This window comes from Chaetodon trifascialis, chromosome 8 (assembly GCF_039877785.1).
Source record: "Chaetodon trifascialis isolate fChaTrf1 chromosome 8, fChaTrf1.hap1, whole genome shotgun sequence".
Taxonomy (NCBI): domain Eukaryota; kingdom Metazoa; phylum Chordata; class Actinopteri; order Chaetodontiformes; family Chaetodontidae; genus Chaetodon; species Chaetodon trifascialis.
The window spans coordinates 5807718-5826599 of NC_092063.1; the positions used below are offsets into that span (position 1 = coordinate 5807718).

At 41.7% G+C, this 18882-nt stretch overlaps 3 protein-coding genes across 4 annotated transcripts; 2 read left to right on the plus strand and 1 right to left on the minus strand.

Annotated features, from left to right (window-relative positions):
* Positions 1–841: 841 nt before the first annotated feature.
* Positions 842–5302, minus strand: dnajc5aa (DnaJ (Hsp40) homolog, subfamily C, member 5aa). Of its 2 annotated transcripts, none has more exons than XM_070969071.1 (5): positions 5155–5302; positions 4128–4256; positions 3815–4028; positions 3520–3691; positions 842–3408 (listed from the first exon to the last, which is right to left on the minus strand). In XM_070969071.1, the coding sequence occupies exons 2-5, from the start codon at positions 4235–4237 to the stop codon at positions 3305–3307; spliced, it is 600 nt and encodes a 199-aa protein (XP_070825172.1). In that variant the 5' UTR covers positions 4238–4256; positions 5155–5302; the 3' UTR covers positions 842–3304. The 2 variants fall into 2 exon arrangements, with proteins under 2 accessions (XP_070825172.1, XP_070825174.1); XM_070969073.1 differs by having other exon boundaries at positions 5142–5281.
* A 2365-nt stretch (positions 5303–7667) lies between these two features.
* Positions 7668–11287, plus strand: LOC139335732 (glucose-induced degradation protein 8-B homolog). The gene is made up of 5 exons (XM_070969494.1): positions 7668–7832; positions 8170–8297; positions 8426–8622; positions 9026–9223; positions 9681–11287. Exons 2-5 carry the CDS (start codon positions 8177–8179, stop codon positions 9852–9854), a joined length of 690 nt encoding a protein of 229 aa, XP_070825595.1. The 5' UTR covers positions 7668–7832; positions 8170–8176; the 3' UTR covers positions 9855–11287.
* A 328-nt stretch (positions 11288–11615) lies between these two features.
* Positions 11616–18052, plus strand: LOC139335455 (voltage-gated purine nucleotide uniporter SLC17A9-like). The gene is made up of 13 exons (XM_070969066.1): positions 11616–11740; positions 12579–12776; positions 12896–13035; positions 13506–13605; positions 13701–13825; positions 14792–14888; positions 14989–15085; positions 15209–15296; positions 15386–15420; positions 15870–15985; positions 17180–17235; positions 17323–17352; positions 17495–18052. The coding sequence occupies exons 1-13, from the start codon at positions 11616–11618 to the stop codon at positions 17662–17664; spliced, it is 1377 nt and encodes a 458-aa protein (XP_070825167.1). The 3' UTR covers positions 17665–18052.
* Positions 18053–18882: the final 830 nt, after the last annotated feature.

Sequence of the window (18882 nt, forward strand, 5' to 3'; positions counted from 1 at the left end):
GAATCCTTAAGCAGAAGGACAGCTGGATTTACAGTTGAAATTTCATTCATAAAAGTTCATTTATAATTAGAGTCCCACAGTAAGTTGGTGAAATGAAAGATTTGTCTCCATCTGCTGGTAGAAGAAGCCACCTCACTGCGGAGAGTTGAGGCTCCTCCAGATGCAAGTGGGCAAGAAGTTGGCAGCTTTTAGTTTTCTGTGGTTATAAGCATGAGTCAGAGTCCCTCATACAGTAATGTTTCACTGACATAAACAGCAGCATGCAAATTCAAGGTGAGGATTTAATAATAGGAATGTGTGCGTGGTCCTGTATTTGGTTTTCCTCCATTACAGTGGTTGGATGTAAATAGATTTACTGAAGTACACTACCTTAGTACAACTTTGGAGTACTTTACTCACTTGTTTTATTTTTATGCCACTTCCTAGTTCTACTCCACATTTCGGAGGGAAATATTGCACTTTTTACTTCATTACATTTATTTCAGGGCTTTAATTACTAGTTATTTTGCTAATTGACAGTTTGGCATACAACACACGCAAAGAGCTTTTTAAAGTATATGCAAGTAAAGCTGAAATGATTGTGTTCATTAATCAATCAGCCAATTGATAGAAACTGAACTGCCACATTCTCCTGATTAAATTTAAATACTTAAGTGACATAGTCTTTGTAGGACTTTTACTTTTTTAGAAATTATAAGTGAAGCAGCGTATTTGCTTAATTTATATGTGTTTTTGTGTTAAACATAAATCAAATTCTCCAAACGATGCAAACTGATGGTGGTACCATTATGGCACCATGCTGCTCTTGTCCTGAGGTGAAAAAAAAAACCTAATAAGGACACAATGTTCAGGAACATTTATTCAACAACAGCAAATCAGATCAATGATCCACTTGTTTTCTTCCAGACACACAATTACCATGCTACAACATAAACGTTAAGGTTTATACTTTATATGGGCCAAGTGTATGTACAAGCCACCTTAACCATTAAACCATTCCTCGCTAAATTTAATGGTTACATTACAACACCATACCAGTTAAAATTATAGCCAATCATCATCTGAAACATGACAAAGTATGAAATAAATAAAATTCATCATATAACCATTTCACTATAGTTACACTTTATACTATGTTGTCTTTTTATGGAGGCATTTCCTGATCATTGATCCATTATAGTTTTTTAAACACAGTGCATTCAACTTAGAACATTTACAGTAGCATTTTTCAGTATCTCAATGAAAAAGCCATGACGGGAACATCTATGTTTCATCAAAGGTTACAGGAAACATCATACAAGGGCCACAGAGGTCAACATCCATACCGTTAATAGCAGAGGGTGGGCAACAGGAGCTCACCAATTGTAAACCATTGAAACACATTATTAGCAGTGATGAAACTGACAGTGGCAACGATGTTCATGGCAATTTATGGCAATTTGCAAATTCAGTAGTATGAAAAATCTAGAGTCACTTTACTTGGAGCTGCCTGTTGCGCTGGCTCACAGATGATATGCCTCACGAGCTCTACATGGATGCAAAAAAGTCAACAATGATAAACGATCACAGCATTGGACTTCAGTTCAAAACACAAGGACTAAAAACATGATGAGAGTCATATTCCTCACGACTTAAAATATTCCCATGTGGATGCTCTGTAGTCAGCTTTCCCCAGCCGTGGGGAGTGTAACATGTTTTTCACATTTTCACATTAACTACGTGACATGTTGAAGACAGCCCAGAGTTAAAAAACATGTCACCCTCTGAAGCAGGTGCTGCTGCTGCTAGAGATCTGTCACTTCTACCTATAAAGAGCTCCGATCAGAGCCGGCTGGATTACCTGGAGCGCCTTGGCTTCATAGAGTACAATAAGTAGACAAAAATATTTGCAGAATTAGATGAAGTGAATATCTTTCAGTCTCAATGAGTCGTGATGTTGCTGAAATAAATTCTTTTTGCGGTTGGTAAAAACAAACAAACGAAAATAAAACAGCAGAATTATATTATTTCAATTGCAACCACACTTTAGACAAAAAAAATGTATTTCCTCCACAAATGAAAAGCTCTGCAATTTAAATTCTAATTATCAATGCTTTGCATGAGATTTTTTAAAAAGTTTATGCCTCTAATTTATGGATCCAGCATCAACATTTTTAATAAATCAGATGTAACTACTGACAGAAAAACCAGCAATGAAACAAACTAAATGAAATGAAAATTCTTGTTAGGTTTGGCTGAGAGCAACAGATCAAAACCACATCATGACACTATAACTGAGCCCCACCTGGGCTGCAACCTGCCACAATAGGTGTATGCTGCAGGAAATTATGAACCAACATGACAGTTACCTTGAAAATAACTGTCATGACAACCTGTTCAGTGCTGCAGAAAAGACAGAAGAGTCCTTTCCATCCTGCAAGAGTGAGCTGAAATAAAGCTGAGGCAGAGGAAAGGAAAGCCAACTCTTATTAATATCTAAAGTAGAAATGTTATGTCAGCAGGCGTTCATGAAATATTGTCTGAAAATAAAGCTCTGTGCCTTTACAACCTCATGATTCACGATTAAAAACACTCAGGGGAGCACACTAAAGACAAACACAGTGCCAAAGACGTACTGTAGGTCTGACTGTGGCAGGTGGCATTTTCAACTAAAACAGCACTGATTGCAAATCAGAAGTAAAAAATGCACTAATATATGACAACTGTGTTGTTGAAGGTTTCATGATGGCACCGACCACCTCAGCTGACAAACGCATCTCCCTAACCAGCACCTCCCTGAGCCATGGCTCTCCTTTCCATGAGCATAAGATATCACGTAAACTTCACCCCCTCTTCCTCCTCCGTGTCATTTGAACATATTGCACATACGTATGCACCTACATTACGAGTCTTGCAAAGTAAAAGTGTTGCTAAAGGTAAAAGAAAATCTGGAGACCATGTTTTAGAAACAGTGCATGCTACACCATGATGCAGAATGTGTGTGTGTGTGTGGGGGGGGGGGGGGGGGGTAGGCGACCTGTGCGGTTAAAGGCCAAGAAATATAAAAGAAGAAATAAAAAGGAAACAATTTAGCTGTTTCGCTTTCTTCTCATATTGGGGGGAATAAGGTGTGGACCAATCAGGGAGGGGTGTAAGGGATGTGACTTCAACCTTAGTTCCTTTCATGGGCCATGCTTACTAGTCCCTCTCCTCCGCATGGCTGTCTGTCTGAAGTGGAAAGATGGATTGGCCCTTTCTTTCATCTCACTGAGGTGGAGCAGGGAAGCAGGCAGGACCGCAGGCCAGGATTTACAGGAACTGAGGGTTAGTTGAAGCCGGTGTCAGTGTGGTAGGAGTGGTGCCCATCCGATGTTAACTGGGTTGTCTCTGTGGCTGATGGTTGCAGCATTATAGGGTCACCCCCAGCCTCTGTTTGACAAACAGAAACAGCGTTTTCAGTGTTTGCATTGAGCCCCCTGCTGTTAATAACCATCGAACCAATTCAAAGTGGACGGGGCGACACAGGTGATTCCGTCTCACCTCTCTCATCAGACTGCAGCTGAGCCTCCAGGTCCTCGGGGGACACATAAAACTCCTGGTCCTGGCCCTCTCGAGGCCGTGGTTTACATCTTCCACAGCAGCAGTTACAGCAGCAGCACAGGCAGCAACAGAAGTAGCAGCCAGTGGCCAGGCCGCAGAATACAAACAGAGCCTGCAGGCAAGCAGATTCACAGGAGGAAGTGAAGAGTCGGCGTGTGAGCAAAAAGTAAGAGAAGCAGAAAAAAAGACATCACAATGCAAACAGCACTGGGTCGAAGCCCTCCCTCCGTCTTACCTTTGCCCACCAGCTTGAAAGGACAAAGTAAGTGTTGACATTCTCCTCTCCAAACTGCTCAGCCACATACAGTCCCAGAGAACCATATTTGTCGTAAATATTACGCTTTGTGGGGTCATTCAGAATTGCATGGGCATTGTTTATCTCCTTGAACTTGTCAGCTGCCTCGGGATTGTCAGGGTTCTTGTCAGGGTGGAACTTCAACGCCAGTTTCCTGGACAGAAAGTTGGCAAAAGGACAATGAAATAAAGCTAATCACAGCACACATTTCTGAGGTACATGAGCGCAGCTAAGTCGCAGAGGGATGCCTCACCTGTAAGATCTCTTAATGTCATCCGTTGTGGCCACCTTGTCAACTCCCAACACATGGTAGAGAGACTCACCGGCGGTGGACAGAGAGCGCTGCCTCTGCTGCTCAGCCATGATGCCTCACGTCCACAAGCTGGACACAAGAAACAGAAAACGAGATGTACAGCTTGAGCTGCAGGCCGTGCTTCATAAGCAAACACAGGGGAGCAGACATATTTGTTAAGATAACCTGTTTTACTTGATAATCATCTAAAGTGAGGCCTGTGTGATCAAATCCACCTGACAGCGAGCAACAACGGGTCTGTTTTGATTAAATACAAGTGTCCTGTACAAGCTATATGTGAAAGACCCATCTCTGTCTGAAATATAGGGAAAAGAAGAGAGTCATGCATGCAACATTCTGGATTTATTATATTTCCCAGCACTAATTCAATTTTCACAGTTTGTCAGTGTAATACCACCAATGAGGTCAATTGTCTGGTTACATTTCTGCATATATTTCTACTCTACTGTAACTGTGACATCTTGGCAGGACTACTGACATCCTCTGCTGCTGTAAGTAAATCAGTCACTGACATCCAAACAGCCAAACCCTACTGGAAAAGAACAAGATTTAGCAAAATGATGCTGCAAGTGAAAGAGATAAAGCCATTCCTGCTCCCAAATGGGTGTCATCTTGACACAACTGAACAGGCACTGGTCAATTTGAAGCCCTGTATGGCTTATTTCAACATTTTCTACCAAAAACTGTCTGTTCTGAGAAGTGGCTGTGAAATTCCCCTTTCACACGAATCGCATCCCGTTGTCGATTGTCTATAAGAAGGATTAAACAGTGTGCATACGATGCTAGGAGCATAATCTCTGTGCAAGCATCAGCAGCAGCCCTGCTATAGCGCACAGCATCCATGTTGGTTTGCTTCCTGGCCTGTTCTTGATGCAAGACAGGGATGGATCGTCAGCAGTAATTTTCAAGGGCATGGACCAGCGTCTCGAGGAAAAATAAATGATCGAAACGCACCTTGCAGGCTCACCTTTCAGTCGGCTCTGATGCGCTGCAAAACTAACGATCCCAGCAGGTTATAATTATAGAGAGTGTAGCGTGACTATGGCTGCATCTCGCACGTACCCGGACCCTCTCTCTGGCTCCCACTACGCAACCATGGACAGCTGCAGCAGTACGCTGGTCCCGCCCCCTAAACACCCCATGGCGACCCGACGTGCGCGTGCACAAACGGACAGGGATGAGGAGGAGAGAGAGGATGCAAAGGGAAGCTAATTACCGCATTGTAAAGGGGGGCACAGGAAGAAAGCTAAAATCTGCTCATGCAATCACAGAAACTGATATTATTTCAAGCAAGACAATGTTACTAAAAAGCACTTATCACTGATTTAACAGACGTAAAGCAAAAGATCGACGTGTTGGGAAATACGTTTATTGGCTGTCTGTTGAAGATTTGGCTAGCTAACCGCTACATGAGATTGTAGCCTGGAAACAACGGGAAACAGCTAGCTTGGTTCTGTCAAATGACAATAAAATCCACCTACCAGCACAAGCTCAATAACGAATAGGCTATGCTTTGATATATTTTTTTAATCTGTCACAAACTGAAGTGTAAAATCCACAGTTTTACGGCGCTTATGTGCGGAACTAGCGTATTTATTGGCCCTGAGCAGTTGCCAGGCAACCAGAGGAGACTCCAGGAAGTGAGCAGTGGGAGCCCAGAGGTGGTCCAGCACTTCCGTAAAAAATGTCAAATTAACGGTTAACACAGTTCTTGTTCTGATTAAACAAACATGAGAAAACGTGTTAATTGTTAGAGTTTTACATATACAGATATTACCATCTGACAGAGCCAGGCTAGGTGTTTCCCTGTGGTTTCAGCTACGCTATGATAGCTCTAGCTTCATTTTGACTGTACATCTCCAAGCTAATGTGAGTGTTTCCCAAAAGGATTAACATTTATATATTAGGCCCTATCTGTTTTTGTCCACTTTATCTGCTTCTGGCTATAGATAACAAATGCATGTCTGCCCATGACTGAGTTGACATGTGAATTCAGCACAGGTCTTAGAGATTATGTTATTTTTAACAGGGTGAAGGGTCAGTGCTGGTAGAGGGACGCAGTGTGCCAGGTGTTTCCAAAAGATGGACCCCTTTTGCAGGCAAGATGAAGGTGTGGTATCAAGTGGTGCATCTTCTCAGTGTCCATGAGATTGTAACCGTTGTCAGAAATAAGAGGATTTACCATACCATGACAGTATGACAGGTGAGAATTATAATTTGCACTTAAGTCCTGTTCTTTAGCATTCACACTGCAGCAGCAGTGATCAGTAGACCTATATGAATAAAGTGATGGAATTTTAGACTGCTGACATATAAACATGCAGTATCTCACAACATATCCGTCATGTACTGTATGGGCCTCTTTCACTGAAGACATTTTGACATGCCTCTGAAGAAAAAGCACAGATGTAGCCGATAAAATGAAATTTAAGAAGCCTGATTTCCAGTAATCTGCTTTGGTTTCAGGGTCCTGGTTTTGTGCATGCTGGCTCACTGTCCTGCTGCCATGGCTTACAGGGACAATTGAAATGTAACACCTATGTTTTCCCTATATAATAAGTCAAAATGAGACACAGAGTGAGAAAGGTCTGTCAGACTGGGTTCAGTACTCTTCCATTGTCATAGTGTGACTGTGAATACAGAAAATAGGCCTATTACACAAGATTGAGAGCAACATGAGAAGGAACTACATCACCAGTTGAATGTTGGCTATCATCCAGTTTCAGATATAGAAGGGCAACAGTCAAGCAACATTTACTGACACTGAAAGGACACATGGGGATCTTAATTGATTTTGCTTGTACATTATATTTCCATTTAAACTAATCTCACATTGATCTTGAAGCAAATTACAGAAAGTAATGGGCAGATGATGCAACCCTGATTTTAACCATAATCATTTGTCTGCATGTCTAATCTTTCAGCTAATATCCAACATCTGACTGACTTTTTGTGAGTGGGAAAACCTACCAAGTGGGGTGTCACGCCTGGATAATCCACAGGAAATTAGGGCAGATACCTCAGGGCCATGAACCATCCAGGGGTCCCTGAAAGACACTGCCTCGTCTCTTACAACATCTTTGTAATTTTAATCAGGTTTTGTTCCTAGAAATACAGAGAAGCATTAATATAAGATTGCAATGTTCAACTAGGTTGAGATCTGGTAACTGAGGGCCATAGCGTATGATCACATGATAGTCACCTCCATCAAACATTCAGTGAACCCTCATGGCCTGTATGGAAGCATCTGCATTTGTTATGTTTCATCCTCTTATTAATTTAACTTGTTGAGAAAGATATGTATGTACATATTCATATATATAGTATATACAGATAGCAGTAGGCTATAAAATCAAACAGCACATCCTTATAGCAGATTACATTTGACGATTCGCTGCTCTAACTGTTCCTCGGCAACCGTGACGTCACTGTTCTCGCCAATCGCAGAGCTCGCAGGACTGACGTTCCTATCGCGAGGTTATCACAATTAGCTTGGTTAGTTAGCTAGCAGCGAAAAGCTTGTCTGTGTACCCGCAATTAACAGTTTTATTCGTATAAAGCACTGTCAGGACTGCGCGTTGCTGTTTTGGTATTGTCTTCTCACGCCTGCAAGAAAGGATAGTCGCCGGACATTGTGTTTGCACGGTTAGTTGTGTAAACGCACACAGTTTGCTAACTAGCCGGGGCTGTTGCCCAGGAGGAAATGGGTTTGTTTTGGAAGCGTCTCAGAATTTCCAGATTATTTTTAGTGGCGCTAGCAAGTGTCCAAGCGCTTTTTAGGGGTAGAAATAACGTATCTGTTGTTTTGTTATTAATTTGGCATGTTCGTTAGTAGCGTGTGGTTTCCATATTTACGCTCAGTCCTTAACATCAATGTCTGCACGGTGGTAACGTTACTGTTCATGTAGGTACAAACTGTGACCAAGCTGTGTCAGTCTTGCTCACGTTTGACTGTATTTCCAATGGCTTTTCCCCTTTCTAGGATCCCAATGATGAGTTATGCTGAAAAGCCAGAAGACATCACAAAAGAAGAGTGGATGGACAAATTAAATAATGTTCATATACAGAGGGCGGACATGAATCGACTCATTATGAATTACCTGGTGACAGGTGAGGCGTGTAGCTTGACTACAGTGACTTTGAGCTGAATATACAACAAGCACAAGTCAAAAGACATCATTGAGAACTATCTTTAACGTGTCTCCCTCTGCCTTAATCTGTGTCACATCTGTTTCAAGAGGGATTCAAAGAGGCTGCTGAGAAGTTTCGGATGGAGTCTGGGATCGAGCCAAGTGTGGACCTGGACTCTTTGGATGAAAGGATAAAGATTAGAGAGATGATCCTGAAGGGACAGATACAGGAAGCTATTGCACTCATCAACAGCCTACACCCGGAGCTGCTTGACACCAATCGATACTTGTATTTTCATCTGCAGGTACATGTGCACTGAGCTTTGAAATCGCCACCGGTAGTTATGATTTTAGCGTGTACGTCTTTGAACTGGAAAGTAGCTGGTGCCGAATGCTGCAGGTAATGTTAACTGTTGGCCCAAGATGTTAGCCTGAGATTTATGGGTTGAACTTAATAGACTTTGGAAATGAACAACGGATCTTCACTTAAGTGAGATTAAGGCACAGCAGCAGTATTGCAGTGTAGTGAGAACTGTTAAAATAAGAGTAAACATTTAACCCCCTCCATTCCCTTTAGGTAATAACCCGCAGCAGACTGTCATTGTACATAGTACAATTTTTTTCCTCTTTTAATTGGAAAATATTGTGATGCTAGATAAAGCTTGAACTTCAACATTCACTGCTTGTGCTTCATCCCCCCTCTTGCAGCAGCAACATTTGATTGAGTTAATCAGGCTAAGGGAGACTGAGTCAGCACTGGAGTTTGCCCAGACACAGCTGGCCGAGCAGGGGGAGGAGAGCCGCGAGTGTTTGACAGAGATGGAGAGAACATTAGCCCTTCTGGCCTTTGACAACCCAGAAGAGTCACCCTTTGGAGACCTGCTCAACATGATGCAGCGGCAAAAGGTAGGCTGGTTTGGAGATGTGGGCAACAGTTTTAGGGTGCTTCCACACCAAATGTTCAGTTCATTTTGTCAGGTCCAAGTGAAAATTGTAATATTGTTGCCTTTTATCCCTGTAATATTATGGTACAAAATACTTATTTTTACTTTGTAACTGAGCTCCTGTGCCCTTTAATTCTGGTCTGCAGCATTTTACAGACTGTAACCCATTGATTGGACAGTTTGAGCAACTAATAACATGGTTTCCTGAGCAGGTCACAGTCAGCAGGGAGATATAACCGTGGTTTAGTTTTGATGTGATGCAAAACATCACCTCAATTATCATATTTTACACCAAACTAAACAATCTAAACCAAAAGGCCAAATGTATAAGAGGTGTGTCGCTACATGTATGCATTAAGAACACAGTGCACAAAATTTGTTTATTCAGTCTTGACTACAACACATATCTTGATGCGCAGGTGTGGAGCGAGGTGAACCAAGCTGTGCTGGACTATGAAAACAGGGAGTCGACACCCAAACTGGCTAAACTTCTTAAGTTACTGCTGTGGGCACAGAATGAGCTGGACCAGAAGAAGGTGAAATATCCCAAAATGACTGACCTTAGCACGGGCACCATCGAGGACCCCAAGTGAACATAACAGACGAGAACGACCACCTTCCACGTCCCCTTAATTTATGATCAGTCAGTGACTGTGTGACAACCAGGTAACATATGTGTATAAACAAATGCTACATTGTTTTTTCATGTTTCATTCATGACAGGTAAGATTTAACTCATTGTGCAAACTGTAAATGGCTGTATTTGCAAATTGACAGAAATTATTTAGTTAAATGCCGATCCTGGATTTTTAGATAAATCTTGGAGACAACAAAATTCAAATTGCTGTTTTATATTTTGTCTTTCTAAAGCCTAAGCCAGTAGTATTATTTATTGTGACCATTTTCCCCACCAAGACATTATTTTGCCAGAAAGAGAGTTGATGGTATAAATGAACAATGTTAATACTGTGGCGTGTGTGGAGCTTAAAGCTGAGCTCCTCAGGATGGAGGGGAGTACAACTGTAATGGTTTAAACTTTGAAACAACAGACACACAATTCCCCCTTTTTTTGTTTGTTTTTTGTTTTGTTTTTTGAAATGAAGATATGTTTAGATTGCGATGACGTACTGCAAGAGTATAGATAGTTTCAAAACAGAAATATGTTTAAAATTTAAATTTCATACACAAAATGTGAGTATTTTTCAACTAAATGGAATAACACACTTTATTAATGTAATATACGTTTAATTAATATAATATTTTAGGACTTTATTTAGGATGATGTTCGACAATTTGCAACAGAATCAGCCACATGCTTTCTACACCTTGAAATTTGATTGTACCTTTACAGTGTGTCTATGGGATGGCCTGCCTAGCAGAGGCATCAGTTCACGAGTGTTCGAGACGGGGGAAATCCGTCCTGACTGACGGGTTGAAATGAGAGATGGCTGGCTCTCTGGCTGAGTTTGGTATGCCCCGCCCCCGACATGCTCCAAATGGTTATGTTTGGTTTTATGATAGAAGGGGTTGAGGTTATATAATAAATTATATGCTGCGTGAGAGAAAGGGTTGCTCCTGTCGGGAAGTGCTGAGGAATGACAGGGCCAGTTACTGCGGCCCCCCAGTTTGAAATCTCTGATATGTAAAATCTATTCAGACTGATTCTTTCTTTTTAACAAAGCGTTGACATTTTGGATCTGAACGGGCGTTTTGAAAAGGGTCACAGAACTTGCTGTCCATTTTGCCACTTTAAAAGCTGTTAGTATTTTCACTTTAACTGCATGTAAGTGTATCTTTTTTTCAAAGGGGAAAGGCACTTGTGCTTGTTTATTTTGTTTCTTTACTTTTATAAAAAAAACTTGCTGCTAGTTGTCCATCCTTAATTTCTTTTAAGGTTGTAACGTCTTTATAGATATTGGCTTTGACAAATACTGAGACCCAGAGAGCTCACATCCCTTTTATTATTCAACATTTTTAAGATCAGATTTGCAATTATTAAAATAAACAAAACTTTTGTGAACCATACAAGAGCTGTTTTCCCAGTTTCTGAGATGTGAATGTGCATGTATGGAAACTTTCCTCCAGAGTTACTCTTGGTTCTACTCAAAAGACCTGCTGGTGGTTTCAAACACGGAAAGCTTATAACAATGCATATGCAGATTTTCTATCCAGTAAAACCACCACTCAGACCTCTGCTGTCAGTCTTGTGAATCACAAGCTGCTGCGCTTTTTGAGGTTTGTCTCAACAAGTTTTACCTGTTTGTCCTGTCTGCCTGAGGACATGAGGTATAGCTGAAGCGCACCTCTCAGTACAGTGTTGCACCAACAACAGAGAAGACGCCAGTGTTCTCTGAATGGCTGACAAGCATACATCAGGAGACGTAAGGAATGGCTTCAATGGTTCTTTATTGGAGCCTGATGTTTACACTGCCAATGACTGCGACAAAGACGCACCAGAAGACCAAAACCTGTGGCCCAGGTGAGACTGCCTAAGGTTTAGATCAGATGAAGAATACCATGCTGAGATTTCCTTAATGTGCTGTCTCTATCTGTTGTTTCTATTAAGACTCTTCTGTTGTATTAATACGTGTGCGTTTTAAGAGTGTGTGTCACCAGGCTGCCTTCATGTCTTTACAGTGTACACTGCGTTGTAAATAATTTCTTAAAATGCTTGCTTTGCTGGAACAGTATTTTTAAATAGTGATGCTCGCGTCTCAGCTCTGGGTAGTGGTAGCAGTCAGTCAGTCGGCCCACTGCTTTGGTCCAGACTGGAAAGTCTCAACAACTATTGGATGGATTGTCATGAAATTTTGTATAAACATTCATGGCTTTTCTTTACCTGTAGCGCCACCAGCAGGCTGACTTTTTTTAATTGAAATGTCTTGATTAAATTTTGTACAAATATTATTCATGACCCCCAGAGGATCAGCTGTAATACCTTGTGTTCTCTTAACATACAGTGCCATCAACTGGTCAAATTTATGAAAAACTAAAGACATTCCCATCAGCCTCAGCTGTACTGTCAATAGTTGTAATGAACAAATATTACCTAAACTAAGAGGGTGAAAGAGATAACATCTCTGTTAAACATCTGCATGCTAGCATTATCACTTTGACCGTGTTAGCACACTGGTGTTAGCATTAAGCTCAAAGCACTGCTGTGCTAAATTACAGGCTTAGCACTGTCTTATTAAATGTTGGTAATATTGACCTGGCTTGCAACCCTCAGGGTGTGTGTTTACCCTGTTGTTTAATTACAGTTGATCATGGTTCGATCCATGTGATTAAGTGCAAACACTTTCCCATCATTCCTGTAGACCTCTGGCTCGAAAATGGATCCTGACACTGTTTGTGGGCACCTGCCTGCTCTACTGTGCCCGGATGGCCATGCCAATCTGCATAGTGTCACTGGCCAGACACTTCCTGTGGAGTAAGGTGGACTGTGCGCTGGTTCTGGGTGGATTCTTCTGGGGTTATTGTTTCACACAGATCCTGGGAGGGCATGCCAGTGACAGGTAAGCAACTCAGCGGGTAAAACGGCACAGCATGACGTGACGTGCCTCTATTTAAACAATGTGCAAATTCACTTCATGTAATATTTATTCTTCACTTTATCCGTAATCTTTGCCATCAGAGTGGGAGGAGAGCGTGTGCTGTTAATCTCTGCAGCGTCCTGGGCTCTGATCACGGCTGGTACTCCTGTTCTGGCCCATCTAGGCTCTTACACCCTCGCTCTCATGACTATTGCCAGGTTCCTCATGGGACTGCTGCAGGGTGAGCACTGCACCAGTTACAGCATTGAAATAAGGACTTCAAGGAGTAGCTCAACATTTTGGGATATACAAGTGTTAACTTCCTTGTCAAGAGTTTGATGAGAAGATCGACACCCCTATCAGGTCCCTACACAAATTATGAAACTACAACCAGCTAACCAGTTATCTTAGCTTAGCATACAGAATGGAAACACAGGAGAATTTCTATCCAGGCTCCACCTGCCAGGCTAGCCGTTCACTCCCCTTCAGTCTTTATGCTAAGATAAGCTAATTAGCTGCTGGCTTTACATTTCCTGTGCTGAGCAGACATGAAAGTGGTATTGACCATTTCATCAGACGCTTGAGTGAATTACCACATTTTCCAACATGTGGAACTATTCCTTTAAAAGCTCCGGCGCTGCAAGAAATATGAATGAGTTGAATCACCAACTGTCCAAGCTCACATGTTACTTATGTCATAATGTCTCATAGGTGTTTTTTTCCCGTCTTTGGCCAGCCTTTGCTCACAACGAGTATTGGAAGGAGAGAGAGGGTTTTTAATGAGCACCATGCACAGCGGTACCCATCTTGGGTATGCTAAGCTAACACACATACACACACACACACCAATCCGCCTATAAACACATCAGCTATTTGGTGACACCTTTTTTGCTGTTGCTGTTTCAGAACGCTGCTAGCAGGTGGGATGGGGTCCCTGATGCTGGACTGGTATGGCTGGGAAAGCGTGTTCTATGCTACTGGTTTTCTGTCTGGACTGTGGGCATTCATTGTGTGGCAGTGTCTCTTAAAAGGTATTGTAACTAAACTGGACAGTCATGTACCCCTGAATAATAAACTGATCATTGGTCATCACTTTGCTGTCCTATATGGCTTGGGCCTCGAGTATGAAGACGGCTAAATGAGCCTTCCTCTGTCTCTTTGTGGACACCAGCGTTAGTCAGTCCACCACTTTGCTCCAGACTGAAATATCTTGACAACTCCTTGATTGATTTCTATGATATTTTGTGTAGACATTAATGGTTCCTTGACGATGAATCCTGATAAAGGTGATCATCTGACTTTTCCTGTAGCGCCACCATGAGGTTGACATTTGTGGTTTTCACATAGACTGTATAAAACATGGACGTAGTCTCCATGATGGCACCCACAGGTTTCTGAAGAGCCACTGTAAAGCTCAGTGAGCTGAGGCTGCATAGAGGAAGCCTGGTTGCTGAAACCAATCAGCTAACTGTCACTCAGTACTCAACACTCAATGCAGCCATCCGAATAATTATGCATAATTTAACTCACTGAGTTATATAAACATTCGGCTGATGAACTGATTTTGAACCAGGCTGTAAATGTGTTTATTTCTGCTGTAAAATTGGTCATTTTAATATGGAAGTCTATGGGGATTAACTCGCTTTTGCAGCCAGCATGAAGTGGCCATTCGAGTTACACTTCTGCGTTGGCTTCATTTTTCAGATCCAGAGGTTGACACTTGAGCTTTCAGTGAAATGTCTGAAATTGAGGGATTGTCATGACACCCCTTCACGCCCCTCTCAGGATGAACTTTGATGACCTCTTAACTGTCCACATAGAGCCATCGTCACGTCAAAATTTTAATTTGGCCAACTCAGCAAACATTAGCAAGATGACAATTAGCATGGCGTAGACTCTCAACCTATTTGCAGTCTTGTGTTTTTGAGCGATAAACAGTGTCACAGTAAGTCTTAGAGTACACAGCAGTAAAACATAACATGCAATGTGTGTTTCAGGTGAAGTTGCCCCGAAGCAGATGGGTTTGAGGAATGACACACACAAGAGTTTGTCATTGACACTCTGGCTGAGGCTTTTTAAGAAGCCACCTGTCTGGTACATGTTCTTTAATCCGTCAGCGTTCATCCACACATGCCTGCTTGAGTTTTCAGCCTCATCCCGTCTCTCCGTCTGTCTTTGTCGTCGACTCTCTCAGGGCCATGGTGTTCGCTCACATGTGCGCATGCAGTACTTCCTACACTTTATTGTCATGGTTGCCGATGTACTTCAAAGAATCGTTTCCACATGCCAAGGTATTTGTTTTCTCTACAGTATGTTTTTTTTAGCCTGTAAGCTCGCTGAACTTGTCCCCTCATTTGTTCCACGTCGACACCACAGGACGAACAGGTTAATGTTGCTGTTGTCTTCTGTTGCAGGGATGGGTGTATAACGTAATTCCATGGCTTGCCGCAATCCCATCAGCACTTGGTGGAGGATATTTTGCAGATTTTCTCATAAACCAAGGTATTAAACAAGAGTCATTACTTTATTTTGATATATGTTTTAACTAAGTGTACCTTTGATAAATACAAATCTTATGTTTTTTTCCATAGGATATGGTGTGTTATCTGTAAGAAAGATGATGCAGGTAAGTGTGGACAGGCTGTACGTTAAGTCAGTGCACCACAGTTGTGTTTCCAGGTGATGAAGTGTGTCTGCGTGGAGGGTTTGTCCAGACTAGCTGCGTAGGTGTTTATGTTGGAATTTTTCCTCGGTGATTCAAACATGTTATTACAAGCTGTAGAGCTTCCTCGGGGCAAATGATCTGGAAGAAATGTGAATCACTGTTGCATTTTGGTCCACGTAAGTGTATCAAGAGATAGTCAGTTAGGGTTCTAGCCATATAAGATACATGTATATACTGTATAATAAGGTGAACTCACAGATTAACGGTGTAAACAAACTGCAGCAGACATTTGAACTAAACTTCAATCTCTCTTTAGTCTGAACTAGTATGAATCTTAAGCAACCTGAAAGCAAAAGCAAAATAACTTGTAGATTATGAACGTCTCATCCTGCATGTCTCTCCACCCTCAGTTCGTCGGCATGGGCGTATCGAGTGTGTTTATTATGCTTCTGTCTGAAGCCGTCACATTTCCCTCCGCTGTGAGTTTGGTCTCTGCTGCTATAGGTGCATCCACCCTCACCAGCGGGTATGTTAGATCATCCTTAGTCAACATAAAGCTGGCGTCATTCCATGTTTTGTAACTGTTAACAAATTCTCACAAAAAAGACCAAAACTAACTAACTTAGTGTCCCTCAATGACTCCCACCCTCATCTCCACCTTTACTTATAACACTTTACACGCAACATGATTGATAGTCAGCACAGAGAGGAACGCAGAACGAAAGAGAGGAGACAGACGTAAGAAAGACAAACATGAAATATCAAAAAGTAATAGTACAGTTAAAATCACATGCTTGCAGAAGTAGGCTTGTTGGCATAACAATGAAAAGCGAGCTGTGTTTTTAGATAATATGTAGTGAAGCCTGCGAACAAGTTCAGGCATCTCACTGCAACATATAGCCTCTTAATCATGCCGCTGAAGCCTTCGGCCTCCACTCACTCTGCTGCCACAGCGTTCACCTGAAAGCATTTCTAAAGCCTCTTCTCCACCTGAACATCCACCTGTAGGCTCTGCTTCTGACTTCCCCAACACGTGATGGGAAATTAGTATTGTGGCTCCTCCACTCCTGCTGTGCTGAACTCTGTGACACCTTGAGGGAATAACGAGGTCGGAGCCCAGACACCAAACATTAAGAGCAACGCTGTGCAAACATTTTTTTTTCTGATTTGGCGCCTCTACAGTTTCTTTGATCTCTTAGAAGCTGTTGGTTTTAGGTAATAGTTACATAATCTTCCCTTAATGTTGGACATTATTATGCATCCCTACACACCTTAGAGACCTACCGTGGCATCATCCTATTGGTTCCTACTGAAGGTCACAAATAGATAGTTCATCTTTATTATTATTAGATATTTAACACTACTCAAGCATTTGTTGAGGACTATTTCCTGCAGTGGATTAATACACATTTGGTGCTCTAGTTGCTGTGAAGTCGACCTCAGTGCAACATTGAGGCTCACTGGTGTGTTTTTAACAGTTTTACGGCAACAATGGAGGAGATACATCAGGCTTTGGATACACAGACGATGCGTGTTAGTCAGACTGATTCGTTGTTGGTTTTGGTCTTTTCACAGGATTTGCTGACAAGAATAAAAATATAGTGTATCGCCAAGCTTATCCTTTAACCCCGCCATATTTTTATAGTGTTGTACATTAGTTATCTTTGTTCAATAAGCTGCAGATTCAGCTGTTTATGTAATGACTTTCATCGTGTTTCAGCGGAGTGTCTGTGAATGTGCAGGACCTCACTCCATCGTGCGCCGGCGCCCTCTATGGTGAGTCTATCAGCAGAGATCTCAGCTTCATAAAACTGTGCTTATCGTAGTCCTTGACTTTTAATCAATGCTCCTTTTCTGCAACAGGTTTTATGAATATGCTGGGTGCTTTTATGGGTATGTATCCAGGATGCTTATTCATGTTTTTGCAGTATGCAGGAGATGTCTGTACGTTCTAGCTGTGTAAAATCTAAATTCTCCATTGTTGCTGTGAGCACTGATCTCAAATGCTTCCTTTCCTCCGGTGTGTGTTGCACAGGGCTGGTGATGGTCTCCCTGTCAGGTTACCTGATTGAGGTCACGCTGTCGTGGGCAAACGTCTTCTCCCTCATCACTTTAGTAAATGCCGCAGGCCTCGGTGTTTTCCTCATCTTTGGAGATGCTCGCCGCCTCGACGTGGAGGATTACACCCGGGTTGTGGTGATTTGACCCCCTTTGGTTGCAAATACTGGTCTGTGTCTGACTCGTGAGACGTTTAAATCTCTCTGCACAGTCAATCCCACTTTACGAACGAAGCAGAGAAAAATTCTAAACACAGTGTTTAACAGAAAGAGCTGCAGTTTTGGATGGGATGAGTTCATGCTTTCCTTTTCATCGCTTTGACAGGAATCACAGTCGTGCTGATCGTATAAGGGTGAATTCAGCACACTTCCTGTCTTGAAAATGAAGGAACTTGAATATCTATCATGTTTAAGTGGGTAACAATGCTAAATGTGACTGCATTGTACAAAGTCTGTTTACGTATTTAAGGCCGAAAGTTTAATTTCCTCACAGAAATGTTTACATTGTTAGTGACTACATAGAAATAGCAAGCTGTTGGTGACTGCTGCATCGAAAAAACATGAAATTGAGACGATCTGTTTGTCAGTTTGTCAGACTTTACTTACTTGAAACCTGATTGCCTTAAGGCCTGACTTGATCCCTGAGTCCGGTTTGACTTGTAAAGGACAATAAAAACTGAAGGTACAGGTTTTGCTTAAACGCACAGTGTGGAATTTCTGCCACTGGGCTGAAATTGTAGATTTCTCTGGGTTTGAGGCAAGAGGCAAGAAATGAAAAGGCAAAAATTAACAATGCATTAGTGTCTCTCAGCTCCTTCTGACTTCCCTAACGTGTGTGTGGTTCAGCCACAAACACAAATATTTATGGGTCACAGTTATATACTTTGATTAGGAAATCATGCATTTGTTGGGGAGTAGAATAAAAAAATGTCGTATTTTATCTAATTTGGAATAAGTTGTTCAAATCCACTCGAATCAGTGTCTTGCCAGTTAATGGGCGAGAAAACAAAGACTTGTGTCCGGACGGGCAGTTTGCTTTAAAGGACTTCACACTTCACTTCATCAAAACTATTTAAAAACATTTCTGGTTTATGTGTTTACAGTGATTTTATTATAGATAATTCTTCAACTCAATAGTTGTATTTTAATAAAGTGTTTCTGCGGTATTGTACAGTTTGTCTCTGGTGTTTGTCAATAGTCACATCTTTGTACACATATTAGTGTCCCTTTGAGGACACACAATATGTAATGACACTTGAATATTTTCATAATGGCAAAATATTGAAATTAAATTATATGAAAATAATAATAATCATAATTATTATTCAACTTTCCGATGAAATGAATGCATATTGGACTTTTGGCA